At 37.6% G+C, this 22,537-nt stretch overlaps 2 protein-coding genes, 2 long non-coding RNA genes and 1 pseudogene across 7 annotated transcripts in view; 3 read left to right on the top strand and 2 right to left on the bottom strand.

Moving 5' to 3' along the window:
* Positions 1-9,993, top strand: part of LOC135596864 (kinesin-like protein KIN-7K, chloroplastic) — a 29,180-nt gene extending 19,187 nt beyond the window's left edge. For 2 of the 3 annotated variants that reach the window (XM_065089086.1, XM_065089089.1), the window contains exons 18-25: positions 2,024-2,143; positions 2,225-2,275; positions 2,435-2,482; positions 2,800-2,934; positions 4,238-4,996; positions 8,259-8,388; positions 8,481-8,588; positions 8,694-9,119. In XM_065089086.1, coding sequence (XP_064945158.1) covers positions 2,024-2,143; positions 2,225-2,275; positions 2,435-2,482; positions 2,800-2,934; positions 4,238-4,996; positions 8,259-8,388; positions 8,481-8,566 — 1,329 coding nt within the window. In that variant the 3' untranslated portion in view covers positions 8,567-8,588; positions 8,694-9,119. Of the gene's footprint in view, positions 1-2,023; positions 2,144-2,224; positions 2,276-2,434; positions 2,483-2,799; positions 2,935-4,237; positions 4,997-8,258; positions 8,389-8,480; positions 8,589-8,693; positions 9,120-9,689 lie in introns of those variants that run through there. The other variant, XM_065089088.1, reaches the window with a different exon arrangement.
* LOC103970325 (B-box zinc finger protein 20) lies at positions 9,857-11,306 on the bottom strand. Its single transcript, XM_009384058.3, has 3 exons — positions 10,962-11,306; positions 10,517-10,873; positions 9,857-10,427 (listed from the first exon to the last, which is right to left on the bottom strand). Exons 1-3 carry the CDS (start codon positions 11,151-11,153, stop codon positions 10,251-10,253), a joined length of 726 nt encoding a protein of 241 aa, XP_009382333.2. The 5' UTR covers positions 11,154-11,306; the 3' UTR covers positions 9,857-10,250.
* A 304-nt stretch (positions 11,307-11,610) lies between these two features.
* LOC135596865 (uncharacterized) lies at positions 11,611-12,299 on the top strand. Its single transcript, XR_010481058.1, has 2 exons — positions 11,611-11,967; positions 12,033-12,299. It is a non-coding gene; the product is annotated as an uncharacterized LOC135596865 (long non-coding RNA).
* A 3,072-nt stretch (positions 12,300-15,371) lies between these two features.
* Positions 15,372-18,727, bottom strand: LOC135596376 (protein mago nashi homolog; annotated as a pseudogene).
* Positions 18,728-19,161: 434 nt separating this feature from the next.
* Positions 19,162-21,747, top strand: LOC135596866 (uncharacterized). Of its 2 annotated transcripts, none has more exons than XR_010481059.1 (2): positions 19,162-19,397; positions 21,230-21,747. It is a non-coding gene; the product is annotated as an uncharacterized LOC135596866 (long non-coding RNA). The 2 variants fall into 2 exon arrangements; XR_010481060.1 differs by having other exon boundaries at positions 19,162-19,393.
* Positions 21,748-22,537: the final 790 nt, after the last annotated feature.

The following is a 22,537-nucleotide window of genomic DNA, read 5'->3' on the forward strand; positions in this document are numbered from 1 at the left end:
AAAGAGGGAGAGAAGAGGGGAGAGGGAGGAGGAGGATGCAGAGTTGGAGCTTTGGCCAATGCCGAGGAAAGGAGGAAAGGGCTGAGGAAATGAGGGAAACAGCTTTTAATCGTCAGACAATAACTTTGTAGCAACTGTTTCAGTCATTCAAACTTAAATTAATGTTAAAAATCAATATCCTTTTCCTGTTTGAACCAGACTGGATAAAATTGATCTGGTTTGAGTGTAAGTGGACTGGTAAATACTGTATCGCACTGGATGGTATGCCCAGTATTTAAAATCTTGGAAAATTGAACTATTATATATGTTCTATGGTCTAAAAAAATTATCCTGCAATCTTGAAGATAGCAATATTGTACCGGATGGAAAGCCCAGTATTTAAAACCATGGAAAATTGAACTATTATATATGTTTTATGGAGAATGGACTCTAAAATTTATCCTGGAATCTTGAAGATAGCAATGGATCCTGTTTGCTGCTCTGATGCTTCTTTAGTCAGTATGTGACTATAGTGTTGGGTAATACAAAAATAAATGAAGAAAAAATTATTTGGATATGGTGTCTGGAATTTAAGATAATTGTGATCGTTTGACATCTTCCTTCTCAGTTATGACATATTTGTTTCCTCAAGAGGTTAAGGTTTTTATTATATTCTTGTCATCCTCTTTATTCTTGTTATATCCTTTTCTCTCTATTTTATATGTGATAGAATGTTAAGAGATGACAGCTGCAACAAATAGAAAACAAAGTAGTAGACACATCTCTGTTTCATGGTCATGATAATAGCTTTTCTCACTTTTATGGCATATTTATTTCCTCAAGAGGTTAAGGCTTTTATTTTATTTTTGTCATCTTCTTTATTCTCGTTACAAAGTAGTAGACACATCTCTGTTTCATGGTCTTGATAATAGCTTTTCTCACTTTTATGGCATATTTATTTCCTCAAGAGGTTAAGGCTTTTATTTTATTTTTGTCATCTTTATTCTTGTTATATCCTTTTCTCTCTATTTTATATGTGATAGAATGTTAAAATATGACAGCAGCAATGAATAAACAACAAAGTAGTAGAAGCATCTCTGTTTCATGGTCATGATAATAGCTTTTCTCACTTTTATGAGTCAAGCGTATCATGTTGAAGTTGACCATTAATGTAACTGGAGATGGAAGAAATTTGTAATCTTTTGGTTCCTTAATTAATTAAGGGTCGGGCTTGCCTGAAAAATAGTTGATGGTTCATTGCTTTATGCTAACGCCATCTGTGCATTTGGATATGCTTCTTGGTTATTACTGAAGCAATTTATTGTGAGTTTTGTCCAGCACATGCTTTTAGTTACTATTGTAACAATTTATTTTGACTTCCATTCATCACATGGTTCTAGCTGTGTTATAAAGAAGCAAATATCATGGACTTGGACTTAGTGCTTCAACAATCAAGTCATGGGTCTTACAGAACTACCATCTTCATATGTGTGTGTGTGTTGTTGTTTAAGAAACTTGCAAAATGATAATTGATCCTCATGAATTTCAATTTTGGGGGCCATAGGTTTTGTTTAGGTATCTTGACATTTTGCTAAGTCTCCCAATTATTAGGTTCTAATTTTTCATCTCCTTCCATTCAGTTTTCTTTGCTAAGAATATTAAAAAATTATGATCTCCCTTACTTGGCTAATGTTGTCTACTCCTGTCTCTTGGGTTTCATTTTACACTCTTTTCACATCAGAACAATCATTTTGTTTTTTTTTTTGTTTGTTTGTTTTTTCCTTCACTGGAAGTAGCAGTTCTTCCTATGTAATCATCTGATCTGATAATTTACTCTGATCTGATAATTTACTCTGTTTCCTCATCTTTTGTCTCCTACAACCTCATCTTCCCTTCTATAATGACTATTTTTGTTTTTCATTTTGTCAATAGTTTCAGCCTTGGCCTAATTAATTATAAATTCGTCAGATGATCTAAAGTTACTTTTACTCTGTGTCTTCAAGGATTCACTAAACTTTTGATTTGGCATCTCTATTTACTGTAGATTGAGAAATTGGAGCATGAAATCCATGAGAAACAAAAACGAATGAGGTTGTTGGAACAACGCATTATCGAGAACAGTGAAGCTTCCAAGGGAAATTCCTCAATGGTTGATATGCAGCAGGTATGACATCTTTGATATGCAGCATTATTTCTAATTATTTCTCTTGTTACTATTGACTCTTTCAATTTTTTTCACTCACAGACTGTAATGAGATTAATGACTCAGTGCAACGAGAAGGGTTTTGAGCTAGAGGTGACTTTTTTCCTTGTTTACTTCTGTTCATTTGACAATTTTACTTAGAGATGATTTTTAATTAGAATCAAATTTATAATGATTTCAATCTGCTGAGCTGTAGCCATATATTTATATATTTGTTGTTGCTATAATTCTACTATGTTATAATCAATGCAGTTAAAATCAGCTGATAACCGTATCCTCCAAGACCAGCTTCAACAGAAGGTTGGTATTGAGTTTTTGTGTGATTGGTATGCATATTTTTCAGATGACATATAAGTGCTAGTTCATGACTCCAGGCATCTTTTTTTCTCTCTTTTTTTTTTTTTTTTAATTTGGGGCATGGCAGACAAGAAATTGTATCTGTCACAGTTTAATTTAAACGGAACTTAGATTCACATACAGTGCATCCATTGACATCTAATATATATATTGCTTTTCCTTCAGAAAGTTCATCAGATTACTTTGAACTGGCCTAACTTGACACTGTACCTAATTTGTATATTTATTCTAAAACCTCATTGAACTTTCATTTCTCTTAGTGCTCTGAGATCAAGGATCTGGAAGATAAAGTGCTTCTTCTACAACAACAGCTGAATTCATTCAAGTCTGAACAACTGCATGAAGAATTCGTCACAGAAGAAATCAGTGATATGAAGAGTAAACTTCAATCTCGGGTAATCTTTCATCTGCTAGAACTTTTATTATTCTACGTTGAACTGGATTTATATGCTTATGATGCCACCTTTTATTTCTTGTTTTGAGTTCTTTTAGTTAATTTGAAATATGAATGACTTTCTTCTATTACCAACAATAGTCATGTGCATTACGATATAAGTGTGAGGTTGGGGTAGGGAGGCTTATTATTAACAACAATCAGATGCTTTATGGGCTGCTTAGTTGTGTCATTTTGTCTGCTGTTTTTCTTGTCCCAATGACTTACCTGCTTCATAAGCTTAAAATAACTTTGTTAGATGGTTTTTGTATCCAAGATAGGTTATTCATCTTGCAAACTTAATATGCCAGGAGCAAGGAATGTCATCTTGGGTCCTGGACCTATACTAGTTCATGATTGGACCCATATGGTTCTGATAAATGGTGACTTGCCAGCACATAGTATGCTAGTATGTACCATGGTACCAAGAGAAGGGGGAGGAGAGGAGTACTGGAGATAGATGGACCAACATGGCAAGCAATGATGGGCAGGTGATGGAGAGTGGAGCAGCGAGGGTGGCGAATTGATGGTGGGGTGGGGGCCGCTCACGAGCCCTAAAAGCCCTGCTGCAGCCTTTAAAGAAAAAACAAAAAAGAAAGACACTTTTTGCTTAAAAAAATGCACTTGACCGCCCAAAATGGGTGGTTCGTGTCCATGTTGACACATGGACCAGTAAATACCGTTTGTAATGAATCGTTCTGGGCGAAATTGAAGTCCTTGGTCAGAAGGATGGACTAGCTTACGTTATTTTTGACTGTAGTACGGAATTAGCTGCAGGCACTTGGACCATATGGAGCAGATAAACGTCTATTCTTGTTTTAAACATTGTGTTTTTTGGTGTCGCTTATTATGATTCACTATAAACTAAATGTCTTGATTGCTTTGCTTTTTTTTAAACCTAAACTATAAATGGCTGTCATTGTGCTCAGTGGTCTTTGATCTGACCAAAAGTATGTACATTCCTGTGATAATATTGCTGAAACTGTGTGAAGTTTTGCTCATGCGTTTATGCCTGCACATTGATCGGGTCTTTTCAATTCTAAGCATGTTATGTGAGATACTGAAGCGCAGAAACAACATTGATATGCTCTTCTCAATTTTAAGCATGTTATGCGAGATGCTGAAACGTGGAATACTTTTCTTTGTCATTGTGTGATAATACCAATCTTTCTTGTGCCTTTTCTTTTTCACTTTCAATCATCATATTCAGTCTGCATTAGTTTAATGGTTTTGAGGTAAATTACATGAATTTGTTATTTTGACAGGAGGCTGAGAATGAGAAACTAAATCTTGAACATCTTCGAATGATTGAGGAGAACCATAGCTTGCTTTCCCAGAATAAAAAATTAGCTGAAGAAGCATCTTATGCAAAAGAGTTGGCATCTGCTGCTGCTGTTGAACTCAAGAATTTGGCCGAGGAAGTGACAAAACTTTCATTACAAAATGCAAGACAAGCTAAAGAGTTATTGGCTGCTCAAGATTTATCTGCCCATTCAAAAACTGCTAATGGTACCATACGTAGGTTTCCTGAAAACAAGATAGATGGGATCAAACTAGGAAGAAGAAGTCGGCCTCCTAGTAGAAGTGGTGATTTTGGAAACACAGTATTTAATGATGTGGAAAACTGGAATCTTGATCTAGATGGCATAAGGATGGAATTGCAGGCCAGGAAACAAAAGGAAGCTGCTTTAGAAACTGCTTTAGCTGAAAAAGAGCATCTGGAAGTAGAATACAAGAGAAAACTTGAAGATGCAAAGAAGCGAGAAATGTCATTGGAAAATGACTTGGCTGGCATGTGGGTGCTTGTTGCCAAGTTGAAAAAAGGTGCTTTTGGATCCTTGGGGTTGAATTCTGATCAAAGATCTACCAATCCTGTTGATCTTATGGATGACCTCAAATTGAGCAATGATAAACACAATTGTTCTCTTCATCAAAGAAGACAAACAACGGATAGTTTTGTAAAGCCAAATAATGACCAATCGAATCAAAATCAAGAATTGGAACCCTTGCTTGTTCGTTTGAAGGTATGTTTCAGAGCTCACATATTTATTTCTAGATGTAAAATTGTTCTTCTATTTGTACCTTACCGTTAAGGACCGACATCCTCAGGTGCATGATGCTACTGCTACATGTTGGATATTAATATTTGTTGTTCTGTATGGTTTCTCTGGACTGCATATTTTGATAATGTTTTGCTTTTATTTAGTGGTAATGCAACTATATCAGCTTGCCTAATGTACTTATCCAATCTTAGTAGTGCTTACATATGCTTCAAGAAATAATTTGCCTTGTTTTCATTTCCTATGGTAGAGCAAGCATTCAAATTTACAAGGTTGGGTTAGATTTTATCATATTTGGTTCGAAAGCAGTACATTTTACATTCAGTCACATCATTGTTAGTGTCATTATCATCTCCAAGGTTTGTCCAATCAGTACAGGTCAAGGATAGAGCATACCTCAATATTTAGTTTGATGAATCATTGCAACAAAATATAATCACCACTAGTCAATCCGACAGTAATTGTTCAAGTTGGTACCATTTTGGTACCAAGTGTTATTTTGTACTTAATTGGCATAATTGCTTTGATGGTTCAATAATGGAAATTCTATTTAGTGAAAATATAGAGTTACTATAGGTAAGTTGGATGGGCTTTTGGATCTAGTATGCCCTTTTAGGTTATTCAATGGCACATAGATAGCGAACTAATAGGCTGGTAAGTTTATGAGAATTATGTATTTTTCGGAGTTGTTTTATTGTAAGGTTTGCAATTTCAGTCTATACCGGTATATCGACCAATGGTCGGTACGGTATGTACCAAAGTGTACCAACGATATGCTAGGGTGTGTCGATGGTGTGCCAAAAAAACATTGAAAATAGCTCCAAAAATATCTAAAAAATAAAAAAAAAAGTTAGATTAGGTTTTTAATGTTGAAAATAAATATAAATTATAAAATTTTTGCGAAAATAATCTAAATTAGGAAAGAATAGTGACACATCTTTTTCGAGCTTTTAGTAGCTTTGTGGTATGTTTCGGATCGTCCTTCTATCAATATTGAATTATCTATAAAGAAATGATTTGAATTGTTAGATTTTTTTTAATAATTTAAACTTTAAGATTCAAATGAATCAAGTAATCGATCGATGAATATACTTGGTTTTATCACCAAAAAGAGCGACGAGACTCCATGGGCAGTGAATCGAGGTCCTCGATCCTATGTATCTATATATAAATTTGATATGTTTGTTGGATCCAATCCTAAAATTACTGATACACCGTATGTCTGATCGTCATGAATCACACATGTTCGAGACTGCTCTTGAGGCTAGTACGATTATGATATGTATTGGTGTGGAGCATAGAAAATGTCAGAACTTCTACTTTCACCATTGATATGTTATTTTGTATCATAAGATCAATCATCATTCTGTTGCTCGGAGAAGTATGACCAATTATCACTGTACTCTTGTTGGTCATAAGATTCTCCATGATACGATGGCTGTGAATATGATGAGCTTCGCTTTGTGTCTACGTCATGTAGGTTCTATTGCATTTGCTCAAAATCATCCATTGTCTTCTCCTGTTCCTTTCATGTATAAACTTGACCGGTATCTCGTTGAGTTCCATGATCTAAATCTTGGGTAGCATGTGTAAAATATTACTCAGTTTATGCACCACCCTTAAATTGTGTAAATGGGACAATTGATTCCCTAGCATCGCTGCCATCATCGATTGAGGCATTGCTGTTCATATCGTTGCCATGTCTTTGGATTAAGCGGGTTGTTGAATATGATTGAGAAGGTATTTCGTCGCCCAACTTGATTCTTTCAAATGGTGCGGCTGATGCTACTGCCTTCCCCTTTGCCTTTGCACGTTGAGCGGATGATTATGATGGTTTGGTGTCTCTAGTTCCTCGAGCAAGAGCAATCTGACTCGATGTTGTCTGTCTCCTTCCGCCACATTATGACTGAGGGGGTTCTATCTCTTAATCTTTTCAAATTTGATCAAACTCACAAATTGTAGCTTTGCTGAGTTTAGGAGAGAAAATGTGAGAACGAGAGAGATATGTGAGTGAGAATGAGTTTGTGAGAGTTGAAGAGATTGAGAGAGTAATATGAGTTGAAAGAAAGGAGGAGAAAAAGGTTTAGAAATCCTTTCTTATGGTTCAAACGATCAATTTGATCATTTGAAATAGGGTGATCTCAGCCCTTGATCGTTAACGATCGAAATCTGGTAACACTCGGATTTCGACCATTACCATATGGTACAGACCCTATATTGCCCGATACAGGGTCGGGTTATAGTATCGCTTAGTAAGGGACAGTCCGTATACCGGTCCTTTGTCGGATTGGTACGTACCAGGTGGTATGCCGGTCCCTTGTCGGATTGGTACGTACCAGGTGGTATGTGTTGGTACGGCGAACCCTGGTTTTATGTTTTTTTTGTGGATTTGGATGTCTTATTCTGATATTTGCTGTTGACTTTGATGATTTCTAATACCTTCTGGCTTGCACATTTTGTTGTAAATTATTTGGTACACCAATTTGAGTTAGTAATAAACTTTGTCTGAAAGAAATCTTTCCTAGTTATATGCCAGAACTTACTTTCAGTATTTGAATTTGAATATGCTTATCTGCTGACAAATTCAGAACTTTAATTATTATTCAAGTTATGTTAGACAAGAAAATGGTGAATAAATAATTCTGTTGATGGTCATTTACATGCATAATGCTATAGCCCTTAACTACTTGAAAATTATACCTCGAAAGAAATTGAAAAAGGATTAGTTCATCTATTGTGCAGTAATGATCTTCCTATGCTAAATAAGGGCAAACCCTTTACACGAGGCTCTCGCCAATGGGGGGGTGCTCCCGCCAATGTGGGGGGTCTCAGGATCAAAGTATGCTGTTTGTAAGATTCAGACCCTGTTGGTCTCCTTGGTCATTCTGTGCAATCTCATTAATATTCTTATTGTCCAACAATTGGTGTCAGCTTATAAAACTTTATTTCATTTTTGATGTGTTTGACCTTTCTCTAAAGTGGACCATTTTTCTATTTATATGTCTGTTATGTTTTGTCACAATGTATGATTTTCATGATGCTTCAGTTGCCTGTACATTTACCCTACTAGCTTGTTACTCCTGTTGTTTGCCAAAATATCTAGCATATCATCTACTTGCAGCTTTATCAGGAATGCGAACTTTAGGGTCATGTGACTGACAAATAACTGATGACACATAATCATGCATAGGTAGATACAGACCTAACTAATCTTCCATGTGTTCAGGCCAAGATTCAGGAGATGAAGGAAAGAGAAATTGATTCTTCGGGGAATGGGGACAAAAATTCTCATGTTTGTAAAGTATGCTTCGAAGCTCCAACTGCTGCAGTACTTCTTCCTTGTCGACACTTCTGCTGTAAGCACTTTAATTCATGCTTGCCAATCATCTCAACAAGTGCCTTGTTTTGTTTTGGGATTAATGACTTTTTTTTTAAAACTTTGAACCAGTGTGTAAACCTTGCTCGCTTGCCTGCTCAGAGTGCCCCCTTTGCCACACTAAGATTGGTGATCGCATCATTACCTTCACAACGTGAGTAGTGGCCCTCCTATTTACAGGTACATCATATGTATCCTTCACATTTTCTTTTCATCATATTATGATCTCTTAGCTTTTCTTTTTATTCTTAGAAAATTGTCAAACTCTCTCTTTTCTTGTGTCAGGTCAACTACCATGTAGCGTTGTCTGTATAAAAACTTTTCGTCCTATTCTTTATCAGTTTTTAGAAGGTACATGCTCCGTTATTTGTGGCTACCTTGTGAGAACTGTAATTCTTTTCATTTCTCTCAAGGCCATATGCCTTGTATCTCTCCATATCTCTCTCCATCTCGTTTAAAGTGCAAGGAGCTTAATGTTCAACAAACAAGTACGAGGTGAGCCCCCTGGAAGTCAACGAAATCATCTAGATGAAGTATACAAAGAAAACATGCATGGGAAACTGCTTGTTCCCATATGATTTTAGCACCTGCTTGTTTCCTGTCCCTATTTGTAATTTCTTAAATCATCAGAGTATAGTTGGGAATTCAATGAACAGTGTAAATGATTTTAAATGGAAATGACATTAGTGGTTCTTGCCACAGTGTTGTAACATTATTATCTCAATCTGAAGTAACCTACTTTTTTGAGAGGTCATGGTACCAAAATTTTGTTGATACCATTGAATGTGCAGCTATTTTCTATAATATTTCAAGGTCTCTAGATGGTTATCTTAACATGCATATGTAACTTGAATAGTATTGTATTGTCATTTGTCAGTCAATGTATTAGAAGGACAAGTTACAATCTTGACATTGATAGAGGAGTATTCACTAGTATCTTACTTTTGTGGATCTTTGCAAAGGTCACACTACATTTTAACAAGGGGCAATTTTATATGAGAAATGTGCAATATCTCCCCTTGGTTTGTCACCTTGCCATGTTGCTATCCTCTCATGAGTTCATAGCTGAGGTCTATTCCATTCTCTGACTGGTTTTCTTTTGGAAATGAACATCCTGCACCGGCTTATCTTGCTCAGTAGCAGCAAGACATGATCAAGTGGCTTTTTTGTTCATGCATTTTTTAAGTTCAGTTCTGCCTTGTTTCAATATTCCCCACATTATAAATAAATTTTCTTCATAAAACAAATTTGTGACAATTTTACATTGTGTTTCATTGACAGTGTTTTTGCAGCAAGGGGGATGCTAGAATTGCTTGGTGAAGGATGTGTTCACAAGACTTCATTTGTGAGTGTTACCATTCCAAACTTGACCTTTAAATGCTTCCATCCACTGAGCTACATGTACCATAAATACTGTCATCATCCATTTGATAAAGAAGAAAGTGGTCTAATACAAATGACACGCATCAGATCAATTTAATTAACAACTGATGGAGTTGGCCACAACAGATGCATCCTGAGATGGACTACCCTCTCTCTATCGTTCCTTCTCATAGTAAAGAAAGAAGAAAGAGAAGAAAAAAAATCAGGATAAAAATGGCCAAAAGGCTGGAAAAGGAGAAGGAGAAGAAAAAAGGTACATGGTACTAAGCATGTCCAACCACACAGGTAACTCTACTAGTTTCGGCGTCATGAAAGCTTTCTCATTCGGAGAGGGGCAGACAGCTTAACAGCGCTGGGCACCCCGAAAGCTCAAAAAGAATGCGTCTCACAGCTGGGATTGTTGATTGTGTTCATCCTCTCGGTGAAATCTGACCATTGTTTTGTGTGATTACACGTTTGCTACAGGTACCTTACTGATATCCTCGGCCTCTTGTTGCGGCTGCTTGCCTTCAACTCCACCTGCTCCAGCCCGATTCCCTCGCCGCCTGAGAACCAATGCGGGACTCGAGGAACTGGAAGAGCCCCACCAATGGCGTTCGATCCACACAGCGGCTCGACCTCCTCCTCTTCCTCCGTCTGTCATCATCACAAACCGCCAGCATCTTCAGAAACGAAGCGCATCATAATAATACAGGAAACGAGAGGAGGAAGCGTCGCTGACTCACCTTGCACAAGGCATGCACGGCATCGTCGTCGGTCAGGAAGTCCTCGACGTGCCACCCCGGCAGCATCTTGATCAGGTACTCTGAGATGCTGCTGCTGTTGCTGTTCGTGGTCGCCGCCGTGGTGGCTGAGCTGCTGCTGCTGCTGCTCTTGGCCCTCACGCCGCTGCCGCGCAGACAGTCCACCGCCTCGGCCTCCGCGGACAGCGACGGCGGGAGCGGAGCGGCCGAGACGCTGAGGCCGGTAAGGAGGAACCTGTTGTGCTTCATGGTGAGCGCGGTGGCGCTGTGGATCGGGACGTCGCAGTCCCTGCACAAGATCGCGCGGTCCTCCTGGCAGAAGAGCAGCCCCCTCTTCTCCTTTAAAAAGCAGGGGAGGTGGTTTAGCTCCTGTATCTCCCCAAGACAGAGACCAGAGAGAGCGAGTCGTGAGAGGCCACAGACCTACCTTACAAACATCGCAAAGCGGCGGGGATTGGGCGGAAGAGGAAGGGTGGAGGAGCGAGAAGCGGTGGTGCTTGCCGGCGAGCCGGTTAGCGCGGTGGACGTGACGGTCGCAGCGGTCGCAGAGCGCGGCTTCGTCGGCGCAGCAGTACACCTCGGCGGCCTCTGCCGCGCAGACGTCGCACTGTACCTTCATGCCTTCTGCTGCTGTTGCCTGCGGAGGCGGAGAGGAGTTGTGGGTCAATGGAGGCGAAGCCTGTCAATTGGAGGGGAAGTGACGGGAGTGGGGGAAGGAGAGACGACTTTGTCGCTTCCTTTATTGAGGAGAGGAGAGCGTTGGAATAAATTAAACCCCCTACCATTGCGGCTGTTATCGTCTCGTGAAAGCGAAGTGAGAAGGAAAAGAGGTTGCAGCTGCAGAAAGGCATCATGTCACGGTCGTTCAGCAACCTGCTGGCTAAGAGAAGCAAACGAGTCCATGGCCGCGTGCGTGATACATGCGGTCGGCAACCCATCTTCAGCTGTTCCATGCTGTTGACCGAGTCGACACAGTGAAGCTTCGTGAAGTCAACTGCGTTGACTGTGTCAACACGGGATGCACATCTTGCTGTGAGTCGATCCACTCCACTTCGCTCCTCTTTTCTTCACCTTTTCGTCGATGAAGATGGAGGAGGGTCGAAGCCATCATCCATCCATCTGCAATTTACCACCATTTGGAGAAAGGAAAGCGAAAGATTTCTGCAATAAATGACGGCATTTTTTATGGCCCCCTCGGTGCTTGGTAAGACGAAGAAGCAAGGCAGGAAGGGACCATGCGGCGGTCACTCATCTCGGCTGCAACTTGTGCTGGTTGCAGGCATTATTATTTACCTCTCTGGCTATCTCATGTTAGTTGCACTTTGAGAGAGCTCACTCCCTTCACCTTGACATTACTCTTTCTCTTGCATACAAACAAACCAGCATTCTTTGAAGCAGCAGTGACTAGATAGATATTAGGGTTGCCCATACAAGTAAGTTTCTCTATTTCCTTTCACATTTTTCCTTCCTCTCTGACCTCTCTGCTTGTTCTTTTCAGACAATTATTGGTAGGATGGGCAGCAAAAGAGTTGGGGATAGGGTCAGGTATCATCAGACAAGGGAACATGGGCATATGGCACTAAAATAAAGCCGGTCGCGACTTGATCTTGTCCCTGTAATCTTCCTCCTACGGCAGTCCCACGATATGTCGTTCTCACAATTTGTATTTAAGGTGATGTACACGATTTTACCTTCATAATTCTGTAACTCGTAATGTCATTATTATCATTAACATATAGACCATGCCAAGGGTCACTTCTTTGAAGAGTAAATCTAGTGTATCAAGAGTTCCAAATTCCTGACAGAGTGGTGCAAGCAAGCCAAGCACTTGCTTCTGTGCATCGTAAACCTAAAATGGACCACCAAATAAAGTGAGTACAGCGGGGGTCCAACACAGCACCACAGCGGCAGCATTTATTCTACACCTAATTGGCTTTGAGGTCCTCCAAGGATTTGATTTGGTGGAACGGTTCCATAGAAAGAAAGCCCCAGCAATCTTATCTCATGGCAAGAGAGGAACGCCAGCCTCTCATTTCTGTCCACCTTGCTTGAGGCACCTTCTTTCTTAGCCTGGTAGCAGTAGTAGTACTAGTACTAGAAGAAGAAGAAGAAGAAGAAGAAGAAGAAGAAGGGATTTGTTTCGTGACGAGATCAAAAGGCGAGACTTGGCAGTATTCGGCTGTTGTCATCCTTAATTTCTCGGACCACCTCGGCAACCATATGATGCTTTCCCCATTGCTTTTGTGGGTGTCGTCGATTCAGATCATGATGTCAAATGCAATACTCAAAATGCTCTTTTCCTCCTCACATTTCAGGGGCATTGGTAACTTAACCTAACATCCACTTCAACCCAAAGCTTAGATCAGCTTTCGAATTTGCTCAAGCTAATAGTTCAATTTGAAAGTAAGTATCCTAATATTGCACTTGTAAGCTATAAACTATACATAAAATATTTTCATTCCAACTTGAAACTTAGACTATGCATAAATGGATGTCTTTATGTTACTTTATGTTAGGATCTCTTTATTTTCTAAGCTTTTGAATAATATTTATTAAATATATTTAATTAATTGAATAAAATTTATTTAATATTTATTTATTATTAGAGTCTAAGTCCTAGTAGATTCTGGATGGAACTCTATAAATAATGATGTAATCGTTTCTCTTGGGGAATCAATCAATGAAATATTATTCCAGTTTATTATGACAAACCCTAGGAGGTCGATCCCTTCGAAGCGATCAAGGAGATCGATCCTCTCGAAGTGATCAAGGAGGTCGATCCCCTCGAAGCGATCATTCCCTTTTCTTTCATTTCTTTCAATTTTTTTTACGATAAGACTTTTGAGTTTTATCATTTGGTATCATAGCTCATTAAAAAAATTAATATACTTTATTTACCTAAAACATAAAATATGGATTTGAAGTAGTCCCTTAATCACTCTTCTTCGATTAAACTGTCAGAATTAGGGTTTCATGAATTAAAGACGCCTCTCCTAGCCGAACTCATAGACAATATTAATCAAAACTATCTAATCCACCTAAAACATTGATGTTTTAATTTGATGATAATATAACCAAGTCCATTTATATGTTGAAAGTTTGAGACCACATTTGATAAATTTAAAGATACCATAAGATTCCGAGTTTAAAACTTTTCTTCACTACTTAATTTTTTTATTTTTTAGGGGAAAAAAATGCACCACGTTTAACATCAAAATAATAGTACCTGTGGCCTGTGGTTTGATTCCCTTTGTGGTTGACGATGTTCAAACAGATCATCTGGCCTCGAAATAGTAAGTAGCTGGGTTGATCCTGCAGCATTAAAGAAAGGCCGATGTGAGTGCCCCATTCTCCATAAGAGTGGAAAAGGGCACGTTTGTCGTTTTCTTCCTGGCCAATTAGGAACCGTACCTTTTGGTCGTCGGTGGCCGGAGCAACGAAGTCATCCCAAGCTGGCATTTCACATGTAGGGCCGAAAGAACATGATGAAGCACCGTGCACTAAAGCATGCACTCTTGTCGGGAAGCTGAGAAGAACGAAGACCACGTTTTGGTTGGGCTGTTAAAAGAAGCTTGAGGACCTCCTGAGTTTTTAGATTGGGGATTGGCGAAGAACAATTGATCGGCCTTCACATTTTAGAACAAAGGTGAAATTTAAAGAAGGAAACTTTGGATGCACCTATGTGAAACTTTAACGATCAAGCGGGTGGGGGTTGGACCACGGTAGTTATTGGCCTAACTAATATCAGTTAATATGCCGTTAAGAGTATCCCAAGGGTATCATGACAGCCACCACCGGAGACTTTGACAGATGCAGGTTTACAGACACAAACTCTTATTCCTAGTTGAACAGCTACATTCCCAGCTGACATAAACAAGGTTTTCAGTTATGAATAAGAAAAGCTTTCCACCAATTACTAAGTTTTCTCCAAAATCCAAAAAAAAGGACAGATGTTTTGGTTATGGATGACTGAGTGGTTTCTGAAGGCAGCAATGTTCATTAACTTCCATAATCCAAAAAAAAGAAATGATTCTTCAAATCAGGATTTTCGATACGTACCGCCACAGTACATATCGATTCGAGAGAATATCGGTATACAAACCGTTCTTTACCGAACAATATCAATGTTTTGACCGATATCGAGATGTACTTCGACCGTGATCGTGGCATACCGATCGGTACGTCCTGACATAATAGGTGATGGTATTTTTAAAATTTTAAGATGTACCATCGGTATGCCCTAGCGTACCGACAGTATATACCAATACATACCGTACCGAACATACGTCGATATGGACCGATATTCAAAACTCTATTTCAAACCGTTAAAATCAAATCCAAAAAATATTGTTTAGAATGAATATGCTAATGACGGAAGATTGCTCACTCGAAGAATTAGCTTAAAGTCCGGAAGCAGTCTGTTTAAGAACTTAACCATAGAAATTACGACTCAAAATCTATTGCTGACTTTTGTGAGAGCTCATTAAAATAAAGCATTCTGAAGCTTTGCCAGTCAGTTAACATGATTAGAGAGTAAAACTCAAGCTGAAAATTTTAAATGCAGAACTAGATAAAATGTTTTAGAAAAAAAATCAGTAAAATATCTTACATCGACCTGCCAAGGTTGCATTGATCAAGTGAGACAAACACAGGCCAAAAAAAACCAACCTGGAAGAAATACATCTTGTACTAAAGCAGTATCCAAACAGGATGGACTGGAGAGGCATAAAATTCCACACACCGATGACAAACTTAATGATTATGAGTTTATTCCTAAAGTTTTCAAATGACAATTATTCCCCTCTAAATGGTAGGGCAAGCTGATGATAGGCTCCTCCCTAAAGACAAACCTATAATCATTATGGGTTTAACAAATGCCTCCAACAGTAATCATACCCATAGAAAGAGAACGTTGAAGTATCTTTGATCCTCTTTTTCCTAAGCTAGCATAGAACTATGCACAGAATTTTGCAGAAAAAGTGAAAACCGAACAGCCAAAACAAAGGAAGTGCTATCTGAACATTGCAACTAGGCTGATCATTTATTGACTTGCACACGAGAACACAAATGGCAGATAAATTTATAAAAAGGGAATCATCCACAATTCACAAAGTTCAACCAAGTTTTGAAAGTAAAATTTTGCAACTTCCTTAATGAAAGAAGCAAATAAGACGTGATAAACTTGTGCAATTCCTGCTAAACAATGTACAACATATATGAAACATATAACCAACACAATTAACAAGTCACTGTAGTCAATGTGAAGCATGATAGGATCAGTCGAGCATTCCCAATTTCATTCACTGTTTGAGTACCTCAAAAGGTCAATCTTACCTGCTTATAACAGCCAGAGGAAGTTCAAGTCGAAACAAGCAAAAACATAAAGCTGGATTATGATTCAATAGGCTTGATCTTGAACTGCAGTGAAATCAGAGAGACGACAATGCACTTGAGATCCTGCAAGAAGCAAAAAGGTCCAAATAAGCATGATGGGACCTACTAAGAAAAAACGATACAGTCGACTGCTCAACAATTTATTCTAGTACCTGTAGAATAATGAGCATAAAAATTTATCATCACAAAATCAACTAATGAATCCACGTGCTAAACTTAAGTGGACATGCACTAAAAATCATATGAGAATAACCTAGATGATCTTACATATACATTCAACAAAGTTTTCCACTGGCTTTCATTTAGTCCAAATGAGTGATGCCTTTATGTGCATGCATAAAATTCTAATGCTACTAAATGACAACCAATTACCATCATGAACATATATGCACTGAGATAATCCAAAATCAGATGTATTGAGTGCTTTGACACCACTTATTCTCCTAGCTATTAGGTTGATAAGAAATCCCTCTGAAAACATATCAAGAATGCAACAAAAGAAGCATGTCATCACTAAAAGTTTTTTAGTTAGCTATTCATATAATATGACACTCCCATCTTTGCTACCAGACCTTCATTTAATCATTAAAACAACCAATATGGATAACAGAGAGGCCAGAAACCAGAAGTACAGATATAATTGCTCGAAAAAATTATACAAACCTATTGTCACAAGTACTTTGTGATAAATATGACATGTGAGGAAAAAAGAAGAGACACTATAATGCTGCTCATACACCATATTCACAACAAGGATCTAGTTCTAAATTTCCTCCAAAAAAAACAAAAATCCGTTCGTAGTTCATAGCTTCAAGAAAGCATGAGAAGAACCTGAAAATGGTCAAAAAAGGGTACTATGAAGGTCAACAATAAATTCTTGCCTTAGAGAAACTGATGACATTTTCTATGAGATGTTATCACGAAGCATTGTGATCTTATAAGGTAAGGTAGATTAAAAGGAAAAAAATAAAATATGGTAAACAGAAAATATTTAACAAGTCTATTGAACTAAAACTAGTTCATTAAAACTAAACTTGTCAATTGGTTTGATGTTTCTGTAAAACTTGGACAATTGAGAGCATTAAATAAATAGTGTTTTGAGAAAAAAGAATAAAAGAAAGAAAACTGAATGGTGATGTGTGACCAAAAACCATATACCACACTTAACAAAATATGTGTCTAATTGACATCAAAAGAATTGCATAAAGGATGAGAAGTGTAAGAAAAATGAGTTAAGCTGGCCTCAAACCTCACAAAATGTAAGGCAGGTGGTGCTGAAATTAGATATGCAAATTTAGGCCAAGAGAGATGGATAAGAAAATTGGAGACCATTCTAACACATTTGTGAGAGAAAATCAGGCAAAATAAAACAAGAAAAAGTGGAAATGGAAAACTCATATGGTAATTAATTTTAAGAGATAGGCCAATTGAAAATGAAGTAGGAAATTAGAACTGATGAAATGGAAAATAAAATGATACAAACGGGATTACTTGTCTACAGAATAACTCTGCATCAGAGTCAGTATAATAAGCAGCACCACAAAATCATTATCTACTGATTCAAATTAACAAAATATTACCTAGAGAAGGTAATAGAATAATGATCTGACTTAAGCGATAACTACCAAAAACAAAATGGTTTTAAGCAGAATATACAAACAGTGGAGTTCATCCTCATGCTTTTAAAATGAAAAGAGAAGGAACAGTCCAGTGCTAACATTTAGTACACTACAGCTAACGGTACTTTGCCTGGATCCAGAACAAAATAACTCACATAATGATCACCATTTCACGAATGGCTAGTCCATAAATAACAAACATGCCAAAAAGATCTCTGGTCACTCTGGACCTCCACCACAGGAACACTAAACTAGTAAACGAATTAAATTTTCAAAGATTAGCTAAATATTAAGAAAAGTATCGGTCATTGTCCACCATACAATCATTTGCAATTTAAATGAGGAACATGAACGGAAAATATGAACAAGATTCGGATAATCGAATAGTCACGGTTCAAACCTGAACTAGGTAATAGAAGACACGAAGCCCCTTCGGATCCTGGCTACCTTGGACGTCCACAAGGGACCCAGTCTTCGAAGTGGTGCAGGAGATGTGCTCATTGTTCATCACGATCTCCATCTCCTGCCTGCCAACGCGGTCCGGAGGTGGCCAGTTGTTGTCATCCTCCTTCATAATCTGCAACCAACCCCCACACGCAAACGTCGAAATCAAACCCAACCCCACAATGGATCTATATCGAAACCTTATAATCGATCAAAAGGAACAAGTGACAAACGTCAACGAAACGAAACCCTAGAAATCGATCGGAACCGTAGGTGGGGGGAAGAGGGACCTCGCTGTCGGCAATGATGCGGCGGCACTCGCGGAGGACGTCAGGGACACGAACACCTCCTTGTGGATCATGGTGTCGTTCTTGTAGTAGGAATTATTGGCGTACGGAGATTGCCGTCGGGGCGGAACTCAAACTCCAGGATCTCGTGCCCAAACTTGCCCTTGTGCTCCACGTAGTAACGCAGGTAGAACTCATCCTGCTCGCCATCGCCATCCCCACCGCCGATTCTGCTCCCCCACCTCTCTCCATCTCCCTCTCCCTCTCTTTGGGACAAATGCAGTTACATCTCTCTATTTATAGGAGGAACACGACGGTGTGTCTGCGTTTCATTTGAATATAAATATATTATAGTTAATTTAAATTGCTATTAATAGATTATAAGGTAATAATATAAGTAATTACAATTCGTTTAATCGTGAATTATAACTTGATTTGATGCTACTCATTATCCACAATATGCTTTTTCTAAAAAAAATATTTATGTTACCTCAAGCTTTTAAAAAGAGATTTTAAATGGTTTTTAAATCCAAAGAAAAAATATTTTAGATGAATTCTTTTAAAAAATCTCACATTTTATTTTATTTTTGCCCATTACTTTCTCAATGTAATACTAAAGTGTTCTCAACTTAAAGTGGAGATTATTTTTTTAGTTAAACCCTTTTTCAATTAAATCTGTTGAATCCATTCATTTTTATTAATATATATCTAATTTATGAAAATATTTCCCAAATAAAAATAAAAATACTAAATGTTAACAGACACAACATAATAATATTTGTATGATTTTAAATAAAAAATAACAATATATATATATATATATATATATATATATATATATACACCTATTTAATTCTTTCTGAACTCGTTAGTTGGACTCGAACGTCTACAGGAGACGGAGAGGGAGAGGGAGAGGGAGAGGGAGAAAAGGGTGGACAATCGTCAACCATCGCGATCCACCGGCCTCCATCCTCCGTTGCGCGATCGAGTGGTTGGTCAAGGCGAGCGATGCAGCATCCACCTTCGATCTTGGCCGTTCTTCCCACCTCGACCCCAAAACTGATCGGTGCCAGCATTGGCCGGCGGCGGCTCAAAACAACCAACCAACTTCCACGGCAGGTAACAGGGCGGCGTTTGGCTCTTCGCGTCGCCCTCCCGTCATTATTACTACTAGTTGTTGCTTCGATTCATGTCGATCTCGTTTCGATTCGAAGAGGATTCAGGGTATGCAGGGCAATGATTGAGTTATTGGATATCAAAAGGCTTTCGTATTCTCGGTTGATTTACTCTTCTATAGATTGTTGAAATCTATTGCCGTATTTCTTAAAACCCTGGGTGTGTGGTGTGTCCAAATGATGGTTTGGTCCTCAACATTGATTCCGAGGATCCACAAGCTGGTAGCTGTGCTTGCATAAATCACAAAGCACGTTAGCCTGTTGGTGGCAGGGGCCATGCTGGCTTGTACACAATTTTCGGATTGATACTTTGGTACTCTGTCAGTGGAACTCTGAGAGACTAAGCGGCTCCTTCCATGACAAAGTTCTTTTAGTTTAGTTTTGTGGTGTTATCTTTTTGTGCAACCAAAGATCTTTTGTTTTTTGACACTCATCTTCCAAGACCAAAACCGTGTTCCCACCGCCAGCTCTTTGTTATAGATTTATTGTTAAGACAAATATCTTGAAAACTTTAAGTTGTTCTGCTTTCTGATCTCCAGTTTCTTGCAACCACTGAAGGAACAAAATTTAACGATCTACAATATTATTAATAATTATTCCCCTTAATGCGTATTGTCATTTGGTTCTTAGCTTGATATTTTTATGTAATATCACAAATTTACCCAAATTGGAATTAATTTTCAGAATTTTCTTATTTTGGAGGAACTAAACTAAGTATATGAGTCGAGGTTTGAAATTTCGCCTAATTTAGGCGTAAAATCCTTCGAAAATATCTGAAAAATAAAAAAAATTAGGAAATAATTTTTAAGTTAGAAATAAATATACATTTAGTATAGGTTTAGCTTGGTACACTGCAACTTTAATCACATGTTATAATAGATATATATTAATTTCAATAGTATAAACATGTTATATTTACTCATTAGTTACTTCTCTTTCAGTTAAATAATAGATATTAAAGACACTGAATTAACCCAAAATCGATCAAATTTTGATTAAATCATCATTAAAATCACTAATCATAATATTAAATAATTTTAATAAAACCTAATTAAACATATTTTATCATCATAAATATCTTTCAATGTTTAATATTAAACATTTGACACATGTCTAATTTTGAATAAATTAATATTAAATATATTAATAATAATATTAAAGATCTTAATTAATCTCTAATTAAAGAAAGAGAATACATATATTTGATTAAAAGTTCTTCCTCTTCATCCTCCCAAATTATCCTCAATTCAATTCATAAATCATTACTTTGTAGAGTTTAGGAGAGTGCAAATGTGAGAATAAGAAAGAGAATATAAGAGAAAATGAATTTGAGATAGTTTAAGAGAGTGTGAGAGTGAAATGAAGTGAAATATAGGGGATGATGTATTTAAAAACTTATGAGAAATGGCTCCAATGATCAAATTGACTATTGAAACATTGATATATGTCAGTAACAGTCGATTTCGACCGTTACTAACTTGTATCGGTAACGGTCGAAATTTTGACCATTATTAATTGTATTGGGTAGTAATGATTGAAATCAACCGTTACCACCTGATACAGCCCCGTATCGTTCGATACAGGCCTAAATCAAGTGTATCGCCCGGTAGCAGGTGGTATGATTTGGTAACAGGGCTGGTATTGGTGGTATGATTCGAAATTTGAATCCTTATTATGAGTTACCTTTTTCCATGTTCACCAAAAATATCTGCTTGCAGAAACTACCATATCACAATAACAGATAGTACATATAAATTCCAGTGGTTGCTTCTACAGGCTGTTTTCCAGCAATTTGAAGTGGTGGATATGGAAGTTCTGACAAACTGAAGATGCAGCAGAACATAAGCAGGTTCACAAGTTAGAAAAGCTTCATAGATCAACCTGCTGGCAAGGTTGAAAGCCCTTTCCACTTTGTCCTCCCATCCGTTGTCTGTTCTCCCCTTATCTTGTAAAAGCCTCTTGATCATTTTCATCCAGCACTTCCAAAGGGGTATGGTGCATCGTCTGGAAGGTCAAACTGTTACAAGATCAAAACTAGTTGAAACAGCCACACTTCTTATTTCTGGGCATGTTCTATTCCTTTGTGTTTTCATCTATTGCCCATTTTTGCATAAATCAAGTTCACAGACAACATTGACTTTATAGTTCCATTTTCGTTTGTCCGAACATATATATTTTTTTTTCTAATATGGTTCATACTTCATGGACAATAAATTGTCTGAAGATAGTAGAAAATATGTTGCTGAGAACACCTGCACCAGTAGGAATATGCTATCAAAAGCTATTTTACGTTATGCGAGAGCTTGCGCTTTGAATGGATTATGAATGTGGCAATCTTCTGAAGTTCACAGCACCTTTAATAATCACATTCTCCAAATTAACAGTTCTTTCAGGCTTTCTTCTGATAACATAGTTGGAGATATTGACCTATATAATTGAATCAGTTCTTATGCATAATTCAAGTGCTATTGTCCTTTTAATCTCTTTTATGTGATTGATCTAAAGGTTACAATTAATTTGCACCCCGTTGTATGAATGTTGTGTGGTGATTATTCATTGGATTTACTATCATTAATCATGATAGTAACTACTTAAACACCCTTCCCTTTTTTTTGTTGTATGGAACTTGTCTGTACTGGAATGGACTGGTAATTTATGTCACACACATATTAAACTTGTTGCTAATTCTGTATATTATTATTAATCAACTACTGACAGAATGTGCTTACATTTATTTGGAAGGTTTAGATCTTAATTTTGCTTATTAGGTCCTTATTTTAACTATTTTGTAATCCATAGTTATTTCATTAGATCCGTATTAGTCTTGTACCAACTGGTTGCTAGCCTTGGATGTCCTTGATAAATTCCTTGAAGCATATCCAGCTGGTTAGCAGAAAGCTGAGGGCAGGTATCACCTTTATGTTGAGATGTCTTCATGGAAGATACAAGTAGATACTTCCATGAATCACTGTACTATGCTATATCTTATGATCAAATTTGTTAAATGAGTTTGAATCTAGCACTTTCACTATACTATGCAGATTAATGCAGCATTCAAGCAGTACCTGAATTTACTGCACATTC

Source organism: Musa acuminata, chromosome BXJ1-11 (assembly GCF_036884655.1).
Source record: "Musa acuminata AAA Group cultivar baxijiao chromosome BXJ1-11, Cavendish_Baxijiao_AAA, whole genome shotgun sequence".
In the NCBI taxonomy this organism is placed as follows: domain Eukaryota; kingdom Viridiplantae; phylum Streptophyta; class Magnoliopsida; order Zingiberales; family Musaceae; genus Musa; species Musa acuminata.